The sequence below is a fragment of the Arachis ipaensis genome, chromosome B3 (genome assembly GCF_059453495.1).
Source record: "Arachis ipaensis isolate K30076 ecotype BB chromosome B3, ASM5945349v1, whole genome shotgun sequence".
NCBI classification, from domain to species: domain Eukaryota; kingdom Viridiplantae; phylum Streptophyta; class Magnoliopsida; order Fabales; family Fabaceae; genus Arachis; species Arachis ipaensis.
In genome coordinates this window covers 147,756,551-147,768,743 of record NC_142438.1, presented here as the reverse complement: position 1 = coordinate 147,768,743, position 12,193 = coordinate 147,756,551, and the positions used below count along the sequence as shown (strand labels likewise).

General features: G+C 33.2%; 1 protein-coding gene across 3 annotated transcripts; it reads right to left on the bottom strand.

The window, feature by feature from the left end:
- Nucleotides 1-3,273: 3,273 nt before the first annotated feature.
- Nucleotides 3,274-11,726, bottom strand: CLC-E (chloride channel E). Of its 3 annotated transcripts, none has more exons than XM_088508275.1 (8): nucleotides 11,252-11,726; nucleotides 10,711-11,095; nucleotides 10,418-10,618; nucleotides 8,893-9,359; nucleotides 7,641-8,129; nucleotides 6,632-6,834; nucleotides 6,118-6,157; nucleotides 3,274-3,292 (listed from the first exon to the last, which is right to left on the bottom strand). In XM_088508275.1, exons 1-7 carry the CDS (start codon nucleotides 11,645-11,647, stop codon nucleotides 6,127-6,129), a joined length of 2,172 nt encoding a protein of 723 aa, XP_088364401.1. In that variant the 5' UTR covers nucleotides 11,648-11,726; the 3' UTR covers nucleotides 3,274-3,292; nucleotides 6,118-6,126. The 3 variants fall into 3 exon arrangements, with proteins under 3 accessions (XP_088364401.1, XP_088364399.1, XP_088364400.1); XM_088508273.1 differs by lacking the exon at nucleotides 3,274-3,292 and adding an exon at nucleotides 3,882-4,078; XM_088508274.1 differs by lacking the exon at nucleotides 3,274-3,292 and adding an exon at nucleotides 4,541-4,559.
- Nucleotides 11,727-12,193: the final 467 nt, after the last annotated feature.

Below are 12,193 nucleotides of genomic sequence, written 5' to 3'. Positions count from 1 at the left end.
AATATTATTTTAAGAGTAAACATATTTAAAAGAATAGAAAAAAACGAATTTTATTGATATTTTTTTAATAAAAATAAGCTTTTAAAAATATTTTTGTATTATGCGGATATATCTGATATCTGATCCGATCTGCAAATGTGCGGATGGGATCGGATCCAAGCTTAAAAACTGCAAATATTGGATCTGATCTGATCCGATTATTTTAGTGCGGATCAGATAGAAATTTTGACCATATCCAATCCGATTCGCGTTTACCCCTATAATTAGCCTTGTGTTCGGTTGTATTAAATATTTAAAACTATTATATGATATCTATTATCTATTATTTATTTATTATATATTATTCATTTTATAGCTAAAATATATCGCATGTCACTTTTTTATTATAATTGAAATCAAATTTTTCCTTCTAAAATTAAAAAGTTATTTATTTCCTCCTCTTTCTCTCTCTCCTCCTTTCATTTCTTCATCTACTCTATCTCTCTTATATATCATTATCATCGATTAATTATAAATTTAACATCTAAAATATATTATTAATTTTACAACCAAAATGTGTCACATGTCACTTTTTCATTGCAATTAAAATCAAATTTTTTCCACCAAAATTAAAGAGTTATTTCCTCCCCTCTCTCTTTCTCTCTCCCTTTCATTCTTTCACCTAATCTATCTCTCTTATATATCATTATCAATGATTAATTACAAATTTGACAATCAAAATATACAACATGATATTTTCTAATTGTAATTAAAATGAAATTAAAACTAAAATTAAAATATTAAACTTGAAATATATATATATATATATATATATATTTAACAACTATAATGTGTCACATGACATTCTCTCATTAAAATTGAAATAAAATATTTTTCTCAAAAAATAAACTCTCTTCTTTTATCTTCTTATCTACCTCTCTCCCTTCTCTATTTCTCTCTTCCCTTCTCACTCTATATAACTCATAATTGTTATGAAATAACTAAATAAATAAATAAGAAATAGGTAACAAATATAAAATAAAGAAATATAAAGAGAGAGAAGAGTATGTCAATAAGAGAGAGAGAGAGAGAATTTTTATTGATTATTCGTGTATATATGGCTTCAGATCATGTCCTATTTATATATGCATAAAGTGTTTATTTTTCAACCTTCATTTAATGTGATTCTCTTGGAAATGGGCATCTACATCCTTCATTCTTATCACAACACTCCCCATTGGATGACCATTTAGGATTATGCCTCGTTAAAACCTTACTAAAGAAAAACCCAATGGAAAAAAACTTTAGTGAAGGAAAAAGAGTACAATATCTTTTGTGATGGGACTGCCTCATTAAAAACCTTGTTAAGAAAAATCCAATGGAAAAAAACCTGACCAAGGAAAAAAGAGTACAGTCTCCCCCTCTTGTCGACATCATTTAATGTCTCGAAATCGGTGCATCCCAATCTGATGTACCAATCTTTCAAAAGAGGATTTTGGGATTGACTTTGTAAATAAATCTGTCAGATTATCACTTGAGCGGATCTGTTAGACATCAATTGTCCCTTGATTTTGAAGATCATGAGTGAAGAAGAATTTGGGAGAAATATGCTTTGTTCTATCGCCTTTGATATATCCGCCCTTAAGTTGAGTAATGCATGCTGTATTATCTTTAAATAGGATAGTTGGAGTTATCTTCTAATCAATCAATTCACATGATGACATAATATATTGAATCAAATTCCTGAGCCAAAAACACTCGCGACTAGCTTCATGTATCGCGAGTATTTCAGCATGATTAGAGGAGGTTGCTGCTATCATTTGTTTCGTGAACCTCCATGATATAGCTGTATCACCATATGTGAAAAGATATCATGTTTGAGATCTCCCTTTATGTGGATCAGACAAGTATCCAGCATCTGCATAGCCAACTAATTGTGACTTGGATTCATATGGATAATACAATCCCATGTCTACCGTTCCTCGAAGATATCGAAAGATTTGTTTAATTTCATACCAATGTCTTCTGGTTGGATAGGAACTATATCTTACTAGTAAATTAACAACAAATGATATATCGGGACGTGTATTATTAGCAAGATACATTAGTGCTCCAATGACACTAAGATATGGTACTTCAAGACCAAGGATATCTTCATTTTCTTCCTTATGATAGAATTGATCCTTATTCACATCCAAAGATCTTACGATCATTAGGGTACTTAATGGATGTGACATATCCATATAAAATCTCTTCAAGATCTTTTCTGTGTATGTTGTTTGATGAATGAATATTCCATTTGTTGTGTGCTCGATCTGCAGGTCGAGACAGAATTTAGTTTTTCCAAGATCTTTCATCTCAAACTCTTCTTTTAGAGCTTTTATAGTTGTTGGAATCTCTTCAGGAGTTCTAATGATATTTAAATCATCAACGTACACAGCAATTATAATGAATCCAGATGTAGATTTTTTTATGAAAACACATGGGCAGATATTATCATTCTTAAATCCGTTTTTGGTCAGATACTCAATAAGACGATTATACCACATTCGTCTAGATTGCTTTAGACCATATAAAGATCTTTGCAATTTAACTGAGTATAATCCCTGCGAATATTCATTGAATGGTTTAGATATCTTCAATCCTTCAGGGACTTTCATATAGATATCACGATCTAATGAGCCGTATAAGTAAGATGTTACCACATCCATTAAATGCATATGTAGTTTATGATATGCGGATAAACTGACCAAATAACACAATATTATCGCATCCACTACAGGGGAATACATTTCTTCATAATCTATACCGGACCTTTGTGAAAAATCTTGTGCCACGAGCCGAGCTTTGTGGCGTACAACTTCATTTTTCTCATTTCGTTTGCTCACAAATACCCATCGGTATCCAACAGTTTTACATCTTCTGGTGTAAGGACTCGACATTCTTCGACTGATTTTGGCTCAAGATCCTTACTTTCATGCATGATATTTAATGCCACATTATATGCAAATATTTCATTGACATTTGTCTTATTTTGGTCCTATTTCTCTCCTGTAAAGACATAATTTATTGAGATCTCGTCAATTTTACAATTTTCAGGTACCTGAACATCTTCTGTCATTAAAACTATATCAGAATTTTGGACAACTACAGGTGTCTCTACTATGTCTTTTTCAACAAGAATCGTATTTACGTCTTCTTTTTCGAGAATTTTTGTCTTTGGAACCGACAGGCTTACCACGCTTCTGGCGTGAATTTGCTTCAGTGGCTACTTGTCGTACTGGGACATCAATTCGAATTGGGGCATTTTCCGCTGGTATATAAGATTTGGTTATCCTCTTTGTATCGGAAAATGCATCAGGCAATTAAATAAGCACGCATGTGACCATCTCGAAGATGCGTCTATTAGGACCATAAAATATCTAAAAGATGCACATGGTGGATGAATAGGTCTACATATATCGCCTTGAATCCTTTCTAAGAATTCAGGGGGCTCAAATCCAATCTTTACTAGTAATGGCCTTTAAATTAACTTTCCTTAAGAACATGCAGCACAACAAAATTCACTAATTTTAAGAATTTTCTGATTCTTTAGTGAATGTCCATGTGAGTTTTCAATAATTCTCCGCATCATGATTGTTCCGGAATGACCCAATCGGTCATGCTAAGTTATGAATTCATTTGGGCTAGTAAACTTCTGGTTTACAATGGCATGTGATTCAATTGCACTAATCTTGGTATAATACAACCCAGATGAAAGTGATGGTAACTTTTCTAATATAACCTTTTTATTTAAATCATGAGTTGTGATAGATAAATACTCATAATTTCTCTCATTCATTGTTTCAATATGATATCCATTTCCGCGAATATCTTTGAAACTCGACAAGTTTCTCAGAGACTTGGTAGATAATAGTACATTATTTATTATAAATTAAGTTCCTCTAGGAAACAAAATTATAGCTCTTCCGAAACCTATAGTATTAACATATTCTTCTTTTGGCACAAGATGAGTAAAATATATATTACTTTTGAAAATGGTGTGCGAACTTGCACTATCCGCAAGGCAAACATCTTCACTATATGTCCTTGTCCTTCTCTTCAAAGACAAATAATAATAGAATGAGTAGAAATGTTTGCTCAGTAAAATTATTTCCTTGATTGAAAATATTTTTCTAAACAATATAGTATATACTAAAAATTTTATTATTATTAGCACACTCAGTAATTTTAAAATTCAAATGCATAAAACTTAACAAGAAGTTTCTTATATTATTTATTCACATGAATACTTAACATATTAGGCTTGAAGAAGTATCACCGTCTTTTGATGATTGTACCTTTCTTCAAGGTCTTTCTACAGATCTACAGGATCTTTTAATGTGAAATATTCATTTTTCAATCATACGTCAAAGATGACATCGAAGGAAAATCATGACTTTGGCTTTATAGTATCTTCAAAATCCATTGAATTAAGATGGATTTTAGCATCAAATACCCATGATAAATAATTGTTTCCAGATATATCAAGAGCATTAGATTCAAGATGAGAGAGTTTCGACATAATAAAAATTTGTTACCTGGAGTTTTCTAAAATTTGGTTAGAGATAACATGTTATGAAATAACTAAATAAATAAATAAATAAGAGGTAACAAATATAAAATAAAAAAATATAAAGAGAGAGAAAAGAGTGTGTCAGTTAGTCAGTATAAGAGAGAGAGAAAATTTTATTGATTGTTCATATATATATGACGTCAGATCACGCCCTATTTATACATGCATGAAGTATTTATTTTTCAACCTTCATTTAATGTGATTCTCTTAGAAATGGGCATTCACATCCTTCATTCTTATCACAACAATAATTTATATTTTATATTTTTAATTTGACAAACTAAAATATATCACGAATTATTCTTTTATTACAATTAAAATAAAACATTTTTTTCCAAAATTAACAAACTCTCTCCCTCTCCATTTTCTTCTTTGTTTTTCTCTCTCTTTTAATTTCTCTCTCATTCTTTATCTCTCTACAATTTTATTCTACAAAAAATAAAATTAATAAAATAATATAATTCAAATAAATTCATACAAATATAAAGAATATATTAAATTTATAATTAAATATAATTTAAAAATCATAATAAAAATATTATTATTATACATATTTTTTATTTTTCTATTTAGTTTCAAATTTTCACCGCGTATCTTTTTATTTCATATTTCACTTCTCTTCCTTCAAATATTTATTACACATAATTTGAAAAGAATAATAATGTTATGATTAGTAATTAGAGTCGAAATTCAATTGTTTTAAAAAAAATTAATTGAGTTCTTTTTATAACTATTTTTATTTTATACTAATATCTAATTATATATATATATATATAGAGAGAGAAAAAATATTATTTTTAAATAACAAACATGAAAATTAATTATTTTTATTTGTCCATCTAATTTAACACTGATCAAATTTAAAAATATATACATTAAATTCTTTCAAGTTTTAGATAATGAATGTTAAAATTAATTATTAGTAAAAATTAAACTCTTTCACATGAATAGAATAACTAAAAAACTTATTATTTTATTTTTTTTAATCTACGGAGACTATAGACTTCTTAACCGACAAGGACTTTTGCCTCCTACGACTTTTATGTAAAAGTAATTACAAAAGATTTATAATCCCATAATGTTATTACGGACAAATACACTAGTTTAACACATTTTCTGCGCCAATCACACTCTAGACAAATTGTGACACTTCACACAAACATAGTCTCTTATAACAAACAGAAAAAAGAGGCAAAGCAAAAAATTGGAAAAAGAGTGAGTAAATACTGTTAGTGTCGGATGCAAAATATGCACAATCAAAATCTCCAAGATCATTGTTCATTAGTGCTATAATCCCCAAAGAATCAAATATAAATCCCAATATGATTTTACTTTATTATTCATTGATGCCACCTTAAAAATCACATGAAAAACTAATATGTCACTTAACATGATATGTCATATAAAACACGATGGAGTAGAAAGTTAACATCTATTTTGCAACTTTATAAACTAAAAAGTTATTCACAATTTCAAAGGCCAAATGACTTATGTGTGCGACCTCAAGAAAAGTCATGACTTACTTTAAAATATTAGCTGAGCGCACGCCTGGTGGCCAAAGCACTGCAATTAACAAGAACAAATAATTACTTAGAAACATAACACAGACACAACAGGACAGAGAAAATTGGTAATCCCCTCCTTCACCCCCAAAAAGGTTGAAATTAAGAGTTACCCCTCATATTTCTTATAAATTTTTCTACTTAAATACTTGATGTTGAATAATAAAGTCTCCCAAAGAAGCTTCCACACCTATTACTGTCCCTTTCAGTTCTATCCATACCATCCTAGATTTTCAATTGGATTTACCGACTTTAGTCTGTTTCATCTTTCCTCTTTAAGGGGTGCATATCTGCATTTGTATCTGAAATCTACATTTTGAAGCAATTAATGCCAGGAAGCATCAAATGCAATGAAATTGGATGTCATCCTTGAAACTTTGCTCAATAATGCTTTTGTTTCATTTAATTTTTCTAAATTAGATTTTGTGATTTCCAATGAGTTTTGACCTTTGAGTATGATGGCAGAGTAACAAACCTGTATGTTAGACTGATACTGTCAGGATCCAATATGCCAACTGGGTATGCTCTTCCATGGATATTGCTCACTACAGGAACTTGGTTGACTCCATATTTGTTCATAGTCATTTGAGCATAACTAAGTTCCATGTCTGGAGTAGCTGTCCATGGTATACTACATACTCCGCCATTTAATAGGCATAATTCAGAAACTAAAAGCTCCTGTAAGAGGAAGAACCAATCAGTCAAATTCATGATGGAACAAAGCAATTTAGTTCAACACTAGTTTTAGCAGTATCTTTATTTAGGTAGCTACCCCCCTCCCATCGAAAAGAAAAAAGAAAAATAAAAGTAACTTAATTCAACACTTGCACATTTGTTACTCTTTAAGATTTCAAACCTTACTGTAGCCTCTGCTTAAGCACTTGAATCTAACACAACTTCATGTCCAACACTAGACTTCTGAGTGTGAAGTTTGTATGATCGGACATCTGTAGATGGTCCAACAATAACCACAAATAGGATTTGTACCACCTTGAAAAATGAGTGAGCCTAACTTCATCCCAAAACTAGTTTCTGGACGAGAATTGCCAAGATGCTTATATAGGTTACCTTAACTATATCCTTAGATAATGTGAGACTCTAACCAATACCATATCTTTTACTAATGAATATGTCAAACACAAAAAGGATAGAAAGAAAAGAAAAGAAAAGAGAAAAAGACATATTTCCTAATCGGCTAACTTATGCATTTACATTACATGTATAGAGAACAATCATTTGTTATTTCTCCACCTAAGAACATGTTAGCATTCAAATCATTGTGTAGATAAATGCGTAAAAATGTGCAGTATTTCCCCTGTTATGTATAATCGGAAGTGACAAGGTAATGCAATTGATGATATTTTTGCAAGAGCAAGAGTTTCCCCAACTGATTTTTACTTCACCATAAAGTGGCTATATATTATGTCATCATCAAATAAAATATATTAAGTCTCCACATCCACTCGAGGTTCAAAGTCTTGTACCTTAGGCCTTTTGCTTCTGGCTGATGCAAATTTTCCGTACTCTTGAATGTCTTTAAGTGTCAAAAAACCAATCAAAGTATCATCAGTGTCAATAATTACAGCACAGGACTCTTTCTCAGCAAGCATGAGGTCTATTACATCAGTAAGCAGGGTGCACATCGAGACCTTCAGATATTTCGTATTCATGGCTTCTGAAACAAGTGTTCTCATGGAATATGTTGTTTTAACATCATCATTGTCTAAACAAAGTGAGCTTTCCACCTGACACAAATTGCTTGAAAATGGCACAACTCCCCCAAAGTTATTACCGGTAGATGATTCTTGACTGCCATCTCCCCTCTTTGTCTGTACAGATGATATCCATGAAGACAAGCCCACTGCTCCAAGTAGAGGTAAAACAATCCGATAGTCCTGTGTCAATTCAAACAGAAGTAAAACTGCAGTAAGAGGCACTTGACAAACTCCAGCAAGAGTCGCAGCCATTCCAACCTGCAAAGGAAGTTCTATGTGATATATATATATGAAAAGAAACTTCATTACAGAACGACACACAGGTAAAAAAGGCTGGAATGGAATAGAGCACAAGTACAAAAGGATATAAAAGTACAAGGGTTTAGCTAACATGTGCCGTTATTAACAAAAGTTTTTAAATCTTTTAGTTTAATAAATGCACAACAAATGCATTGGAAACTTAAATTTTGTTACTTATTCTATAGAAAAATATAAAAAGGAGAAAAAACAGAGGCAAAGAATGGAAACAACAAACAAAACTAGTCAGCAATAAAGAATTAAATATTTAAAGGGGAACCTACATGTTATCATTTACTGCAGTTTAAAGTTTAAACAAAGAGTAACCTTTCATTTCCAATCACTCTTCTTTATTTTCCTCAATCAAAATACAGCCCAAGCTTTGAAAGTGAAATTGCACAGTAAGTTTATTGCACAATATGCTTCCAACTTTTTGTTACAATTCATTAAGTCAGATTCTACTGTGATAAGATGAAAAGGACTAAAGAGAAAGGCCTTAAACATCAAATTGGTAAACAGTATGCTACATATCAAGATCTAAAATTTTGAACCATGATTATTTGCATAGTTTCTCTTGGAAAAGGCTTATTTGTCCATCCATGAATGGAAGTCATCCCGGAAAGGTCAAATTAACCTCACCAATCAAAGAGAAGCAAAAATGATTATGTCAAATGTAAAATACCTGAAGTCAAAATTTATACAGCCACATAATAAAGAATGGTACCAGGCCATAAGCTTGTGGTGATGCCACTTCCAATACAGAGAGATTAATCGTAGGATAGAACTCAGCAACAGCCAAACCAATGAATTTCCCATAAGCCATCCCAGTAGCTGCACCAATAAAGAGAGATGGAGCATAATACCCTCCCACTAGTCCAGACGCCCGGCACAAAGAAGTTGCAATTATCTTAATGGCTACTAGCTGAAGCAGAAGGTCAGTGGAAAGACCTTTCACAAATGGCCGAGATTCCAACAAGATGTCAACATTCTCAAAACCCCAGTAGAGGATTTCAGGATATACCAATGCTATCAACCCCACTGATAAACCTCCTAACACAGGGAATGAAGCTCGTGGGATGCCAGTAGCCTTGTGAATATTGTCAACATTATTCAACATATATGATGTACACCAAGACAGAGCCAACGACACAAGACCACATAAAATACCCAGCAGTAGATACAGCGGGAGCTCTGAAAATCAATTGAATACTAGCACAGTAAAACTTACTGATCAGATTGAAAAAAGGCAAGAATTTGTCCCAAAGGAATAATTTTTTGTTCTTGAAATTTGAATCACCACCTCAACAGAATATAATACCAGGTTGCTGTTTAACAAAGACAAGCCTACAGATACTTTGCCATATAATGTCAAATCAGAATAACTTTAGCCATATTTGACAGAAAAGATTTAGAAATTCAAAACCTTGCAAACAATATGATAATGCCATTATTTACTAATCTGTTTCCGATGGTCAATCAGGAGGTTCTTCAATCTACAGTAGGGATGCTGTGTATCCATGTATTGTAGATTTAAAAGCAGTCAAATTGTTTGTTTGCCACCAGTACTGAAAATTCTTGAAGCACTTAGAACAAAGTATCAAAGTAGAGCTATGTTGGCAATAAAGGATGTTCAGGAGTCATAAAAGGTCAAAGAGGAGCTATGAAGAAGCTTTAGTTGTAGTATTAACAACCTAACATGCCCAGCAATAGAAGATATCAAAGATGATAACAGTAGTGGCAGTATGGCAGGATAAGCATAGTTAGAATCGCTATCAATTTGTTTTGATAAAAATCCAACCACATAGTATGAACTGCTATAGTATGATGAAAAACTTATGCTCAGGCAGCTCATTGGTTCTATAAGGCATCCGAATACTATAGCTTGCGTGCATTTTGTGTCAGGAGAGTGGAAAAGGGACTAGCCGGATAGGGATGTTGAGGTATTATTAGAGTTACTAGATTTAACAAAATTTGCTAGCCAATATCCAGGTAGAGCAATTCTGACTTGTTTGTCCTAGGTTGGGCAGTTACAAGCTTAGTCATAGAGATCAGTAAAACATATTCAAACCAAAATAGTAAAACAAGAACTTTTTACATAAATGAGCATACTTCACCAATATAATTCTTTGATTCTTAATCGTTCTTCATGCATTTATATGCTTCCTTTGATATTTGACAGTGGCAACAAGCACTGAATGTATCAGACTGTGTAAGATCTCAAAACAAAAACAATGCTTTCGATGGCTTACCACCAGGAGAACGGAAATCATATTCTGGAACTTTAAAGGCTGGTTCAGAGCCAAGGCCAATCTCCGAAACTACGGAAGCTATTACAGCGCTTAGTATCACCATAGAAGTAGTATTTGTAAGAGGCAAAGTTGCATCAGCAGATGATGGCCACAAGACAGACTCAACCGCAAAAAAACAACCAGCAACAGCAGCATTGAAACCTGGACAAATGAAACGATAAGTAAAGAGAATAACTCAAGCTCACAAATTCATAATAGTCAGTCACTAACAGGTACCAAGCTCACATACATACCAGAGGAGAGACCTGCAGCAGATCCGGCAGCCAGAAGCGAGAGCATTCTGGCAGAATTCTTGTCAAAGAAAGAACCAACACCTTTGGCAATGGAAGTACCAATCTCGACGCTGGGACCCTCAGGACCAAGGGAATTACCAGTGCCTAAGGTAATAGAAGCCGCCAAGGCCTTTAAGAAAGGGCGGGAAGCAGACACGAATGGGTCTTGGTTTTGCTCTTGCTCGACCGCAGAATCACGAAGGAGGTTCAACACGGCCACAAGCACGCCTCCGAAAGCTGGAACCAGTATCACTCTTGTCCATGTTGCCTCAATAGGCTCTTCTCTCAACCACGAGGCGCCTCGAGAGGGAATCCCATCCCAGCACAAATCACGAATTTCATGGACCTTCGTCAAATTTTAGTCCTATGCATTCATTATTTATGGTTTCGTTTGCTTTGGTTTGTTTAGGGTATTAAATAATAAATAGCATTTGCATTCGCATATAATAATGATAAAATTGGGAGTATAGTCAGTTAGCTCATAGCTGGCTAGCGTACTCACAGCGTTATTGAAAAACACGACAGCGAGGCCGGTGAGGAGACCAACCAAGCATGAAGATATTATTCCTGAATTTTGAATCCTTCTGGGGAGGAAGAGGAGATTTCGCTCTAGTTCCACTTCTTGGGAAGCAGAAGCTCCTTCACCTTCACCTGCACCTTCAACTTGTGTTTTTTTGCTATTTTCAGGTTTTGGCACACAAAGCAGAGGCCTGGGACCCCTTCCGGCATTCGTGAAGTACTGCCACCGACGACTCTTATCCGTACATGGAAAGGCGGAAGAAAGGGGGATCAATGAGCGACTTACTGTAACTGCCTGTGCCTGCTTAGATTTAACACACAGAGAAGCGAGGATCAGATGATATGGAGTAACCCCCGTTGCGCATCCTGAGCCTACCATTTCTGACGCTCGATATTGCAGCTTCGTCCCACGCGACGCCGCGCTACCATAATTGACATGTCAGTCATGTAATATAACAAAAATGCTCCAAACTTTATTATTTTTTGTTATAATTTTTAGTCATTAATTTAATTTTTTAAGAAGTAGCATCTAGAAAAAAAAGACAGAAACTAGAAATAAAGGCTTATAAATCTCTATATTATATTTTTGTATAAAATAAAATTTACGTCTTAATATTTTATTTAATTTAAAAAAATAAAACTTAAATAAATAAAATAACTAAAACATCTTTATTAATTAAAAAAATTAAATAAAATCTTATTGTATTTTTATTTTTCTTTTTCTCCTTTTTCCTTTCTCCTTCCTCTATCCCTATGTTCACTTTTTCTTTCTTTTGCGCTCTCTTTGCCTCTCCTCTCATCTTTGTTCTCTTCTTTTCTCGGCAACGACGACAATATTTATCATCATCATGCCATGCCGCTTCTGTTAAGACCGTATCGTACTAGTTTCACACCTTTCTAATTCTGCACCAGACGTAAACTAAAA

Coding starts and splice junctions, on each gene's coding strand:
- CLC-E (XM_088508275.1), bottom strand. CDS start 11,647: ATGGTAGGCTCAGGATGCGCAACGGGGGTTACTCCATATCATCTGATC. Junction 6,835..7,640: donor CCAGAAGCAAAAGGCCTAAG/GTACAAGACTTT, acceptor TTCCTCTTACAG/GAGCTTTTAGTTTCTGAATT. Junction 6,158..6,631: donor AGTATCAGTCTAACATACAG/GTTTGTTACTCT, acceptor TGTTAATTGCAG/TGCTTTGGCCACCAGGCGTG.